The 13,699-nt window shown below is 49.2% G+C and overlaps 5 protein-coding genes across 5 annotated transcripts; all 5 read left to right on the forward strand.

The window, feature by feature from the left end:
* Positions 1-125: 125 nt before the first annotated feature.
* N7506_011676 (DUF2985 domain-containing protein) lies at positions 126-2,217 on the forward strand (the record flags this gene model as incomplete). Its single annotated transcript, XM_056960967.1, has 4 exons — positions 126-786; positions 839-1,234; positions 1,287-1,361; positions 1,415-2,217. The coding sequence occupies 4 exons, from the start codon at positions 126-128 to the stop codon at positions 2,215-2,217; spliced, it is 1,935 nt and encodes a 644-aa protein (XP_056805501.1).
* A 3,001-nt stretch (positions 2,218-5,218) lies between these two features.
* N7506_011677 (hydrophobin family protein) lies at positions 5,219-5,665 on the forward strand (the record flags this gene model as incomplete). The annotated part of the gene is made up of 1 exon (XM_056960968.1): positions 5,219-5,665. The coding sequence occupies one exon, from the start codon at positions 5,219-5,221 to the stop codon at positions 5,663-5,665; it is 447 nt and encodes a 148-aa protein (XP_056805502.1).
* Positions 5,666-7,455: 1,790 nt separating this feature from the next.
* Positions 7,456-8,948, forward strand: N7506_011678 (MFS transporter; the record flags this gene model as incomplete). The annotated part of the gene is made up of 4 exons (XM_056960969.1): positions 7,456-7,501; positions 7,566-8,248; positions 8,302-8,404; positions 8,461-8,948. The coding sequence occupies 4 exons, from the start codon at positions 7,456-7,458 to the stop codon at positions 8,946-8,948; spliced, it is 1,320 nt and encodes a 439-aa protein (XP_056805503.1).
* Positions 8,949-9,380: 432 nt separating this feature from the next.
* N7506_011679 (agmatine deiminase family protein) lies at positions 9,381-10,595 on the forward strand (the record flags this gene model as incomplete). Its single annotated transcript, XM_056960970.1, has 1 exon — positions 9,381-10,595. The coding sequence occupies one exon, from the start codon at positions 9,381-9,383 to the stop codon at positions 10,593-10,595; it is 1,215 nt and encodes a 404-aa protein (XP_056805504.1).
* A 1,293-nt stretch (positions 10,596-11,888) lies between these two features.
* N7506_011680 (type III PLP-dependent enzyme) lies at positions 11,889-13,420 on the forward strand (the record flags this gene model as incomplete). Its single annotated transcript, XM_056960971.1, has 4 exons — positions 11,889-12,129; positions 12,227-12,622; positions 12,689-13,279; positions 13,329-13,420. The coding sequence occupies 4 exons, from the start codon at positions 11,889-11,891 to the stop codon at positions 13,418-13,420; spliced, it is 1,320 nt and encodes a 439-aa protein (XP_056805505.1).
* Between the last annotated feature and the right edge of the window lie 279 nt (positions 13,421-13,699).

Here is a 13,699-nt window from a genome sequence, read left to right on the forward strand (position 1 = left end):
TGAGTCATCCATTTTGCATTTCCCCTTAGAGCTTATCTTCCAATTGTTGTATACCAAGGGGGAAACCAGTTAGATCTCAAGAGAAGTTCAGTCCTTGTGCTTTTGGCTCATCCTGTCGCTTCAACATGGATCCCATCGAGCCGGCCGGGGACCCCGAGCGCTCGCAGGGGCAACCCACAGAGCCCACCGAGTCTCCGCCTACAAGGCCAGGCCCATCTACGCTGCGCACACGATCCAGCTCACGAACGCGACGACCGAGCATCCGTCTGTCCCGCTTCCCTTCCATCCCTCAAATAAACACCGAGAACCTACCGGCGGACCAGACACCTGCCATCGAACGACAGGCCATCCAGTCTCCTCCTCCCAGGGAAGAGGATGAAGTCTCACCCCACGGCCGAAGGCGTAGCAGCTCGGAGCCAAGACCGGGGCGCTGGTCCTCCCCTCCGCCAGATGTTCTCTCGAGGGTAGCGACACCCGGGCGCATGATGCCAGTCACTGAGGAGTCATCGCGCCCAAGCCTGTCAGTGACCTCTCCGCCACCGGTCCACCTCGCCCAGGAGGATGGAGGAGACTACTTCCAGTCGACCGAAACAGAACAACCAGAGGCACCTGCTGCGGTAGCACGGCCCCCGGGTCGGCTTCGACGGGCAAGCCAATCTGCGATGAATCGCTTCTCGCGAAACCGGGCTTCAACGGTCACGGGTGTCCCACCGACGCTTTCGCAACAAAATGAAGAACCGACGAATGAGTATGGGTCCCATGTGGTGGATGTGCTAGATGTGATCGGTAGGTCCTGCTCATGCGCCAAGAAACCCATACATCGAACTAACATGATTAGACCCCGAGGTCTCGGCGCTATCCACTCTTACCAATGTGCAGAACTCTTTGTTCATTCCGAATTTGGGTGGCTTCATCAATCGTATGCCCACATATACCATCACCCGACCGCAATACTCCTCGGATGAAGAGCAGGGAACCACAACGGATGAGGGTGACCTGTCTGAGGAGGCGAAGCTCAAGCAACGTCCGACTCTTGAACAACTCCGCCCATTAACGAGCATGTCGTCTGTACACCGTGGTCCCCGCTACGCTATTCTGCCCGAGGGTCATGGGCTTGAGGGATGGACGAGAGAGGACTTTGCTGAGTTGAACGATCACGTTCGACACATGCTTCACTCTCGACGTTCCAAGTTCAAACGCTCCATGAAAGGCTTCGGACAGTATGTGCGGAAGCGTAAGTGATATCTCTCTCGCTCAAAATTCACTGCTTTACTAACACGGCCCAGCGCTTGGTTTCCTTGTCACATTGTACGCAACCTTAATCACACTTTTCGGTCTGGCTTGGGTACTTTTCTTGATTGGTAAGTTTTCTTAGCTTGTTGCTTCGTGTTCATCACACTTACAAGTTGTGCAGGCTGGATCAATGTGGGCGGAAAACAACTATACGTTATCAACGTCATTGATAACGTTCTGGTCGCCCTGTTCGCCATTATGGGTGATGGACTTGCTCCTTTCCGTGCCGTTGATACATATCATATGAGTTTCATCGCCCACTACACACTTTTGACATGGAAGCTTCGTCGGAAGAGAGCTCTACCGAGCCTCAAGGATAAGAACGATCTTCCTTCGAAGCCGGAGAAGGATGTGGACGTGGAATTCGGAGACACCCCCAAGGAGGATGAACACGAATTCTCTGTCCTCGATGCTCGCCAACAGCTTCGATTGATGCATCATCAGAAAAAGTTCGCCAAGTCGCACACTTTCTACAAACCTCACGAAACCTATACACACCACGCTTTCCCTCTGCGCTTCCTCATCGCCATCGTCGTCATCCTCGACATGCACTCCCTGCTCCAAATGGCTCTTGGTGCCTGCACGTGGAGTATGGAAAAACCTGGAGAGCGATCCCAAACTCTCACCACCGTTATTCTGTGCTGTTCCATCACTTGTAACATCACCGGTGGTATACTAATTATGATCGGTGACCGTCGCACGAGAAAGAAGGACGTTGTCGAGCGCCTCTTCCGCCAGGAACTCACCCAGGAAGCCATGAAGAAGATGGAAAAGAAGAAAGTCAAGGAAGAGCGTCGCAGTATGCAGGCAGAGCGCTCCAGCATGCAAGTCGATCGCCCTAGTACCCAGATTGAGCGTAAAAGCGCTCAGATCGACCGCAAGAGTGCTCAGATTGAGCGTCCACAGCCTTACAATGGCACTTGATCGGATCCTCGCATCTTGTTGCTTACGACCGTCACGAATTAGGGATTGCTTTCTTTGGTTAGACCAAAGAGTTCCCTTCCCCCTTACTGTACAGTTGTCCAGCTGGTAATCTTGCTACTTGCAAAGACCTTGTATATGCTGAGTTTTGGAGTTTGGTTGGATTTTTTCAAAGTGGCGCTGGCGTGTGGCCAGTTTGCCTGATTGGCTTTTGCTAGAGCTTTTGCTAGAGTTCTGCTTTCTAGCATGGAGTTCCATTTTGTTTACATTTGATACACCACATCAGCTGGTATTTCCAGTGCATTTATTAAATATCCCTAATTATATCAGCGCTCCGCAGTTGTACTGTATTCATATATAACCTTGTCAGACACCTTGTATACACATAGTAGACTCAGTGCCTACTATTCTGAAAATAAATAAAAAACAGTTTGAGCCTCTCTCGACCTCTCTCTAGGGCAGTTCACTTTACCACTTCTGATCAGAGGACATTTCCTTTTGATTCATATCTGCAGATAAATGATGTAGTCATAGATTTAAATAGTTATGGATGACCAATAATAGTTGCCCGTTTAGCTCAGTGGTAGAGCGCGCCACTTGTAATGGCGAGGTCGGTGGATCAATCCCGCCAGTGGGCCAACTTATCTTTTTTTGCCTATTTCTACCACGCCTTTGATGTCTTTTTGTTTCGCTTCAAAGACAGCTAAGCTAGCCCAAGCAAGATTCTTTTTGTTGTGACGAGTATCAAAATATATCCCTCACTTTATTCTCATAGGTAATTGCTAAGGTCATATCATTTTTAGACTTCTGCACCTGCCTATTGAGCCCAAAGCCCAACCCGCGGGGGTCGAGTCCCGAGGTCTTGGGCCCGGCCCACCGATGGGTTGGGGGCGTTGGGGCTATCGGCTCCTAGCCCACCTGGGCAGTTTCCAAGGTTGGAAGCAGTCAGCGCAATGCACCTACTCCAGGGTTCAAATTATTTCATTCTGTCATTCGTGGTGAGTATCACAATGTTCTTTTTAGATCATGCTATTTCCATTTATATTATCACCCCTATTAGGTTGTGTCCTCAAAACTTGAAAGTTTGTTGGGTCCTAATCCGAAGATGAGGTTTGCTTGAGTGCGGCGATATATAACCAACCTAAGTGAGAACAACTTTGGAACGACATCGGAACCTTGCGACACCAGGATCCTTAGACTTGTTTGACCTCTCCAAGGTCCACCTCCACAAGTATAAGCTTGGACTCCTTGGAATAACCTTGATACCTTGAAACCCACTCTCAAGGTTCGTTATGAATATTATACTTCGATAGACCGAATAATAACTACACCAAGTCCCAGGGCCGCAAAGAGCACTTTGAAACCAAGCTTGAAAGGAGCTCACTTTCTAGATTGACCCTGGGCAGAGTGAGAAAGAGCATCCATGGACGCAACGTATCGCGTTGAATTAGAGCGAGAAACACAACAAACGCCGATGAAACGTATAACATGGTCTGTATTGAGAAACTCTATGCAGCGACACTTGCTAATCAAAATAAAATTGCTGCCCACATGGGCAGGTTAGCTTACAGACCTCGGGAGACCGATACAATCGCCGTGGGCAGCGAAGGGGACAAAGCCAATGGAGCTTCCAGCTCTCTGGCAACCTCCGTGACTTGGAGTACTAGAGCACTAGAGCATACCTGAAATACATCTGTTTGTAGCATCCGGCAAGAAGATCTACAATCTGTTTGTGTACTACGAAGTGCAACTCTTTTCACGGCGTATGCCATTGATTCTGACCCCAACCAAATTATTCAATCCTCAAATTCTCCATCCTAGAACCTAGAGCCTGACTCACATTACCTGGAGGATTCTGAGTTAGATTAAACATGACCAAAAAGTATGCCCGAAGCATATCTATCTGTAGCGAGGCTTCAATAAACCTGGAAATTCAGTCCCTGTGAGCTATTCGGAGTTGCATCAAGGAAAAAGATCGCAGATCAGCATGGTTGCCCATCGTAACACTGCAAGCTATGTCCGGACGAGGGCCAGAGGTCGGATGTGAGCAGGATCCACAGGGGAGCGTCGATCATAGATTCCCGAGGATCAAGACATGGGCGATTCCAGCGCAGTAAAGTGGGACTATCAGGGAGGCAGGGATCTTATCAGACCCCGGATAAAGTAGGCATACGATGTGCGCCGTACGTAGAACTTCTGCCCCCAGATATCCTATGCCGTCAGATGCTTCGGAATGATTCAATATGATGATCGTATGGCAACGGACGGTTTTATTTTTCCGAAGAACGCCAAAAGCGCCCCCAAGCGCCACAGACATCAAGCATTTGCTTGGCTTACCTAGGGACAGAAGGTATCCATAGATCGATCTGGTTGGACAGAATTCTTCGGAGGATAGCCGTAGGGCTTGCACATGCCCTGCAGCAGTTCTAGAAGCCCCTCGATCTTGAGCCATGGCCCACATCCTACAATTTGTCCTGTAAACTGCATAGCAGAGACAAGTTTGATTAAATTTACAGACCCATAGCGTGAGGCTTGCAGGTGTGGAAATGTGGTTCCCACCTTGAAACCGTTCAATTTCACAATTGACTCAGGAGTAGCGTAGCCTTGACGGATACCAAAAGCAGGGCGGAATGCAGGGCTCGTGAGTCGCGAGGACTGAAGGGGCACGTTTAATTGACCTTAAAATTCCGGAATCAAGGAGTAGCCAATGAAATTGCTAGGAGGTAGATCAAACCAGGGCAGAGTCGGAGCAAGCCCTTGCGTAGGGCATTCCACCAGCAAATATGGGCCTGTTGTTTTTGGTCCTCACTATGAACAGCCGCAGATCACCTCGTGTTGCAGCAGGGCGATTTGTAGATAAAAGGCGCGCATTCGGTGCTCGATTTTTTTTCTATCCATCAGCTCTCTACTTCTCTATATCTCTCTCTACCATTCTATCTTCCAAACCTTCAAACCACTCTTTATATTTTACAAGATTTTAATCTTTAATACCTCTACATTCAAAATGCAGTTCTCCATCACCGCTGTCTTCCTCGGCCTCGCTGCCTTCGCTGCCGCTGCCCCCACTGAGGCCCAGCACGAGAAGCCTCGCTTCCCTGTCCCCGGCGACCTCACCGTCAAGCAGGCCCAGTCCAAGTGTGGTGACCAGGCCCAGCTCTCTTGCTGCAACAAGGCCGTCTACGCCGGTGACACCACCGATGTCAACTCCGGTATCCTCGGCGGTACCCTCTCCAACCTGATCGGTGCTGGCTCCGGTGCCTCCGGTGCTGGTATCTTTGACCAGTGCTCCAAGCTCGATGTCCAGATCCCCATCATCGGTATCCCCATCCAGGACATTGTCAACCAAAAGTGCAAGCAGAACATTGCCTGCTGCGCCAACTCTGGTTCCAACGCCGACAACGACCTCATTGGCGCCGGCCTCCCCTGTGTTGCCCTTGGCTCCATTCTCTAAGCTACTCGCCATTTTGCGGTTCAGCTTTGCATGGAGGAAAAATGGCAGCGACACTGTGGCATACCTTTCTTTTTGTTTTGATTTTCCCTTTTTCAGTTCTGTCACTTCGTCACCTTTCATGAGGAAGTGACATAATATATCTCTAGTTTCGCATAAAATCCATTGCATTTTCAAACAATCCCGTACCAGTAGTGTCATTCATAGATCCGTGGCCATTTAAGAGTAGATCAAGCACTGTCTGTCCCAAACTCGGAATCGCATGTCTAAACCCAATGATTGCTTGCAGGGCTCCGGGACTTCGTTGCAGTTGGCTCCCAAAGTTCATCCAAATCCGATCCCGATCCAATTAGACCGACCCTTCGCGTATTGTCATGGACGACCCTTTAGAAATTTACCTCAACTCAATACCAACTTTGGGAGTTGCCCATATAGAACAGCCCTGCATCCAAATGACGCATTGCTTGGCCTGCCATTCTCAAAGATGCGCCTATCTTTCTAAGCACCTATCTCACCATGAATTATCAAATAACCGAGTCGATCACATCCCACCCGTAGGCCCGACAAACCGAAATTTCGCGGAAAAAAGGAAGCCTAAAAGTGTACGTTGTCCTTTCTCATAACCAAGCCACCTTCTGATGTCACCTGGGTATTCATGGATCAAGTCTTAGCAGGCACTCCTGGGAGCAGTAATGACAGTGGAAATAACCTCCACAAAGTTTTATAGGTTCCGTGGGCGCGATCCGAGCCCCACACTGTGGGTCCCCACAGTCAGGGCTTGGCGACGCCGATGTCACCAGATCTCGAATTACACTTCTTTAAACCCTTTTTTTTGTATGATTGATGTGCCGTAGAATACGAGAAACTCAGTAGATCGGCCATCAGTTTAAAAGCACGGAAATAGACTACCATGATTAATGCAGACTGGTGAATGTCAACGCTGTCCTATCCATCTAACACGACTTGTTGGACGGAAACTGGAATTGAAATTAATGATGTTTTTTAATTGTATAATAAATCTGCATATCTAACTTTATGTTCACTCCATTGTGCTTTCTGGACCCAAAGCCTCCTCCTCGCCCCCGATGCCGTCGAGATTAACAACCCCACTCACCGAACATCCAAACAACTATCATAAACACCGACATCCTTGTTTGAACTTTAGATGACGAGTCTATAATGCATAAGACAACGTCACCCAAGTCTATCTATCGGATTGCCCCAGGAAGCACTAAGTGATGCTCGGATCTCCCTTACAGGAAGTAGCGCAACACCGGATTGTAATTGGAGCTACTCGCGAGTACATTGCCCCTCTTACGATAATCGTTGCCATATCGCACCCACTAATGCATATTCAACTCTGAGCTGCATACAGCGGCTACAAAATAAAACAATAAGGACAGCAGGCCCACCCGCCCAAGCCTCCGTCGAAGGAAAACTTCCACGGTTGTTCATACCGTTTCCCCCGCACAGGATTGTTTCCCTGTCGGACGTCCACTCTACAAGACGATACCTTGAGCTGGTCTCTTTGGTCATGACTTGGTCGAAGCCATTCTTGAGGCTGCGTGATCAGCGACCGTGGCTGCTGCCACTTAGATCCTCGCAGTCTTTTATCGTGACTACGATCTCACTGTCTATGTTTACGGTGAATATTTCGGGCTTATCAATTCAATTATGATATCTCATAGCTAATGGGTGGCTTGCTTAGGATCTTTTTCTCTATGCGATGGTACATTCCATGCTTTTACCGCCATTCTCAATCCTTTCCTGACTGGTTACAGATAGTTCCTGTCATGCCCGATGTCTTGGTTTTGCGGGCTGGAGTAGTATTTGAAGACAGTACGCGATACTGTTTAACATCAAAATCCAAACGGTCACCTCTAACATTTTGCTCTCTACGTAGGGGAGTTTTGGAACAGTGTCCTCCTCATCTCGCAAGCCATTTCGGCACTTACGTGCTGTCCAGTCTTTGGATACATGCTTGATACATCAGGCACACGCCAAGGTCCATACGTGTCTGGACTGGTGTTGCTGTTCGCATCAATGGTGATATTCACCGCTGCACACTCAATAGCATGGTACATTGTCGCAAGAGTTCTCCAAGGCGCAGCAACAGCAATGGTGTCAGTAGCCGGTCTTTCAATCGTGACAGATGCAGTGGACCGAGGAAGTCTCGGTCAAATGTTTGGGTATATAGGCACCGCCATGACACTGGGATTCATGTCTGGTCCGATGCTGGGTGGAGTTGTTTACCAGGTTGGAGGATTTTATGCCCTATTTGGAATGGCCTTCGGCATTCTTGCCCTTGACCTCTTTCTACGACTTGCCGTTGTTGAGAAGAGAATTGCTGAGCGCTGGCTTTGTGTCAGTGAGGGTGAACAGCCAACTCAAGAGAATGGATACATCCCCGAGCAACCGCTATATGGAGCAATTGGTGATGTGGGAAATGGAGCCCAAGACGCACATATTGCTTTGGAAATTTCGAAAGGTACCTTTGCGATGGGTCAGCTTTTGAGACAGCCACGGATTCTCATCAGTCTATGGGCTGTCGTAGTTGGAGCCCTAGTGGTTTCGGCTTTTGATGCGGTAAGGAGTCTGAGACTATGCCCCTGCTTGTCTTTTGCTAAATTAAAGCTAAGACACTTCCAATTTTTGTTCAAAACACGTTTGATTGGGATGTGCTGGGCGCAGGTATGATATTTCTTCCTGGTGCTTCAGCTGCCATTTTCCAACCATTCTTCGGTAAGCACACATGGCTCAACGCTGCGTCAACACTCATGCCTAATACTTCTACCCAGGATTCCTATCTGACCGCCTTGGATCGCGAATCATCACTTTTGTCAGTTTCGTCATTCTGGCGCCAAGTTTGGTATGTCTTCGTTTAGTGGAAGAAAAATCACCAGCACAAGTAGCTCTCCTTTGCGTGATACTAGTGATTGTTGGAATGTGCATCGACCTCAGTGAGCCTGCCCTGCTCATCGAGATGCAGCGTGTGCTTGATGACATGGAAGCCCAAGAACCTGGGATTTTCGGTGGAAAGGGTGCCGTAGCACAAGCCTTCAGTCTGGAAAATATGGCCCATTTTGGTGGTCTTGCTCTAGGGCCGTTAGTGGGAGGATTTGTGGAATTTCGATACGGTTGGAAAGTGATGACTCTCGGGCTAGGGGTCTTGTCAATATTGACTGCAGTGCCTACACTATGGCTCAGTGGTCGCATGGAGGAGGTGTCATGGTCGGAATCTGCTGACGAAGAAATGGAGCGAGAGCCGCTGCTGGGCGAACAATGACAGTAGCACAAAAGTGATGATTCTTTGTTTCAGTCAAGGTCTCTCATGCATGCTAACACTGGATGTCAGCCCACCGAGGCGCATTCCTTGTATCTCTTCAAGCAATCTGCCACCCACCAATGGCTGTAAGGTGATTCGTGCTTACTTTGATCTGACAACCATGTCGGCATTGTCATTGGACCTCAATATCGATGTGCACGCGACAACCGCTTATCAGTCAGTTCTTGGCTCGAGAGAGACGTACCACGAAAGAAACATGGCTTGAGCAGCTTGCGTAACTCGAAAGCGGTCACATCGGTCATATAGTCACACTAGTCCATAGCTGATTGACAAGGGGTCATGAGGCCCAAGGCAGCAGCCGCATTGAATCTTTAAGAAGGAAGCAAATTCCAGCTTCAGGAAAATGAGACCGATTCGGAAGCAATCACCAACATGAAGTTATTTGGGAGGGTTCGAAATTTCCTGTCAAACTTCTACACGGGACCGTGGGCCCGACTGTCGTTTGACCATGCCAAGGGCAGCAATGAGTCCCGAGTTCATCGAGGCCGGTACATCTTCCCAGCGGAGTCAGAGCGTCACGAAGCCACGATAATGGGATTCCCATCAAGATGCTCTCTGCCTCCGGATCAGTATGATGCGGTATGCAAGGAGCTAGCCCAACTGGCTTTGACAATTGCCGAGTTTGAGCCTGTCCGGCTATACGTCCGACCTGAAGATATTCAATTGGCCGAGTCACTAGTCAAAGGCGACGGCACAAGCACACCGAAAATAACACTCATACCATGCCCAATTAATCATTGTTGGGTCCGCGACACAGGTCCGGTGTACGTGCGTGACACGACAGGAGCGTTTCCAAACCGTCGTTTTGCAATCAACTTCCGATTCAACGAATGGGGAGATAAGAAACCTGAAAACGATGGAATCTGCTGGGGCCAGCAGTGGCCCGTGATGAACGACCAGACACTACAAGAGAATACAAACTTTGCACGGTGGGTAATTGAACATGACCGCGAGCCTGTGCCAGTTGAGCGAATTGACGCACCGATACGCGCGGAAGGGGGCGGTCTCGTTACGGACGGCGACGGAACCCTCTTAATCACAGAGAGTAGCATCGTCTGTGAAGCACGGAACCCGGGGATGACCAAAGCTGACATTGAGATGGAATTGAAACGGTTGCTCGGGGTTGACAAGGTCATTTGGTTCCCCGGCCGGCGCAATGTTGACATTACCGACGTGCATATGGACGCTGAGGCGAGGTTCGTAAGTCCTGGGGTAATCGCTTACTCCAAGCCTCACGCAGTTTCGATCGAGCTGTGGCAGGAACTTTCTGCGGAGATCCGGGATATCCTGGGTCGCGAGACGGATGCGAAGGGTCGGCGGTTGGAAATCCATACCATTGAAGAACCGGACCCACGAGGCTTGATGACATCGGATGAAGAGTTGGCGGCCAGTTATGTAAACTTCTATTTTGTCAACGGCGGGCTCATCATCCCTAAATTTGGCGACAAGGAGAGAGATCAAAGAGCGCTGGAGGTACTTCAAGCGTTAGTGCCGGAGCGAGTTGTGAGGCAAGTGTACGCTAGCGCCATCCCGCTGACTGGCGGGGTTCTGCACTGCGTCACCCAGCAGGTTCCGGAAATATTGTAGTCTGTTCTTTTTACCTCTCTCCTTTTTGTTGCTCTTTGCAGCTCTCGGTCGTCTTCAAAATCAGATCGGGATCGCTGTATACCTCGCACGGCCATATTCAAGAGACCTATTTCCGATCGTTCCGACTCCGAATAGTAACAGAGTGACCGCGCTCAATACGAGCAATTCATGTAGACCAGTTACAGGTCACATCTGCTGCAAAGTGACTTGCCAAACGCAAAGGGAACAGTCGAGTACAGCCAAGCACGCTTACCATATGTTGCGCATCCGATCCCGGCACGATCGACTCAAAGTCAGACCCTAGCGCGATCTGCAGTGGAACAAGATCCATTAAGCTGAGAACAGTGGGGTTGTGAGGTGCATGTTGGGCTCAGTTCCTCCGTTTAGCCCACTTAAATCGGCGCAGCACCGTGAATTGAGGCCATCGTTCCTGCATGTCAAAACTTGAATTGTGATTCTATAACATAACAGATATTCAAGTGCTGCGTAAAGCCACTTACTAGCCCCAGTAATTTGTGAAGCTCTTCCCCGTACAGAACCCCTCCAGGAACATCAATACCAGCATTGTTAAACCCATTGGTCCGGATTTCGGGAGAGTTGCACTACTTACGAGTGTAGTCAGTCGAAGTGACATTAGTGTACTCCGTACTTGTGTGACGATATCATTGTTCTAACAGCTTGGGCACTCTGCAAGTACGTGCTCCATATTGCTATTTCCAACTCGTATGTAATTCTCATCGTGACTCCACCTCACGCAATCCACAACTTGACCATGGCCAGCTCACATTCGCTAGAACTTGACTCCAAACGCGCAGAAATGTCTCAATCGCCTGGCCCAGTCACTCAATCGTGCAGCTTAGCTATCCCATGCGTCTCCCTCTGACGAGGAGCCCTCAAATCGCAAGCTGAACGCGCCCGAAGACAGACATAATTGGTTCTAATGTGGCTTGACCGGGGCTTTCAATGAGGTCTTTATGGACATCCCGTGCGACTTTTTTTTCTTTTGCTTATGCTTCGCCGGCAAATCCAACGTAATGGATCGTTCCAATTGCGTGCAAACTTGTTTTTCATTGGTTTTCAAATCCAGTAGTTTCAAAGCGATGATCGAAGCGCGAACGCCGCTATAAGGCCCAATCCTCCGCCCATACTTGTAGCAACGATCTATACATTTCACCCCCGTCGGGAACCGTATATTTGTACCATAGTCTGACCGGTCACTACATGAATATGCTGTTTCAGTTACAAAATTCTCTATCTACCCCAATTTTCCTCAGTCCAGTCATTTCTGCAATTATGGCTTTAATCCCCATTCCCCGCCAGGCTTTCAATATCGACAAGGCTATTCCCGTTCACGGATACAGGAAAGCTGCACCGGGTGATCTAATCGATCTCGCTATTGAGAGTCGGATCGCGCGGATCATCAAACGATTCGCCATCGGCGGCGATGATCCATTTTTCGTCGCTGATCTGGGCCAGATCGTTCGACAGCATCGTCGTTGGATCCAGAACATGCCCGGCATACGTCCTTTCTATGGTATGTTACTCCTGAGTGGAAATTTTGAATCTTGCTCTCGGTTTCTTGTACCATGTATTCGTTGTGTGAACGGTAAGCTGATATAGCTAATAACTAGCGGTCAAATGTAATTGCGATCCCACGTTCCTCAAGGTCCTTGCGGATCTGGGTACTGGATTTGACTGTGCGTCTATTGAGGAGATGCGCGCGGTGCTCAATCTCGGTGTCGATCCGGGTCGGATCTTGTTCGCGAATCCATGCAAGGCCCCCGCGGCCGTGGCCTTTGCGAGAGAGGTTGGAGTCCTTCGAACGACGTTCGATAATATCGATGAACTAGATACTATCAAGGCGCATATGCCGGATGCTCAACTATTACTCCGCATATATGCAAATGATGAAGAAGCTTTCATCTGCCTGGGAGAGAAGTTCGGCGCACACCTGGACACAACTGAGGAGCTGCTTGCACGGGCGTGGGAGCTCGGCTTGAATGTTGTTGGTGTTAGTTTCCATGTTGGTATGTGAAATTTGATCCCTCTCCCAGCAAGGAAATCCATAGGTATGCTGACATCGTACCTTCTAGGTACTGGTGCGACTAACCCGGCCTCATTTTGCAACGCTATTAAAGATGCACGCTTGGTGTTTCAACAGGCTGAACGTCTAGGGTTCCACCCCAAGATTCTTGATATCGGTGGCGGCTTCCAAGATAACTGCTTTGAGTCCATGGCACCAATAATCCGAGATGCCATCCGAGCCGAATTCCCAGCTGGCACAACAGTAGTCGCAGAGCCGGGCCGGTTCTACGCTCGAAGTGTGTATACTCTTGTCTGCCGAGTGATCTCAAGGCGGCGCCAGCTTGGGAGCGCTGCGGCATCGGGCATTCCAGACATGTTGTACCAGAACGATGGCATTTATGGTAATTTCATGAACGTCATTATGGAGAAGGAAATTATGAAACCTCACCTGCTAAAAGCGAAGAAGAGCAAGGCCGCCAATTTGGGGAATCCTAGAACAAGCGAAATAAGCGAAAAGGGGAATGAGATGACCAAATCGACAGAGCACCGTTACTCGATCTGGGGCCCTACATGTGACAGCACAGACTGTGTGGCACGTGAAGTCTCTTTGGAAAACGAGGTCAAAGTCGGAGATTGGTTCAAGTATAAAGACATGGGAGGTGAGTATTCTCAAAGACGGACATCTTGCTTTTCACTGACAATTCCTAGCTTACACGAGTACCACTGCCACCCAATTCAACGGCTTCAGCAGTGAATGTGATATAATATACGTGAATAGTGAAGCATTGCCGGACGTTTAATGTCCATGTGGAACTTCAAAGTCGGCTGGGGTTTCAATCATAGAACTACGAGGAATATGACGCTGATCAACCGTGGTATCCAGAGACCCTAGGGCTGGAGAATATGAATTGATGAATAGCCTGCATTCATTCAGCTTGAGCCAGCAGCCTCTTGCGTAGATAAAGAAACCCATAACCATAACTAGATAGCAGGATGACCGAGCCCGTCCGAAATGAACCCATCGCGCGCTTGAAAAAAGAAAAACAAAAAATACACCATAAATTTCCAAAGATTTTTCC

Source organism: Penicillium brevicompactum (assembly GCF_028827555.1).
Source record: "Penicillium brevicompactum strain IBT 35665 chromosome Unknown utg000009l_segment0_segment0, whole genome shotgun sequence".
NCBI classification, from domain to species: Eukaryota; Fungi; Ascomycota; class Eurotiomycetes; order Eurotiales; family Aspergillaceae; genus Penicillium; species Penicillium brevicompactum.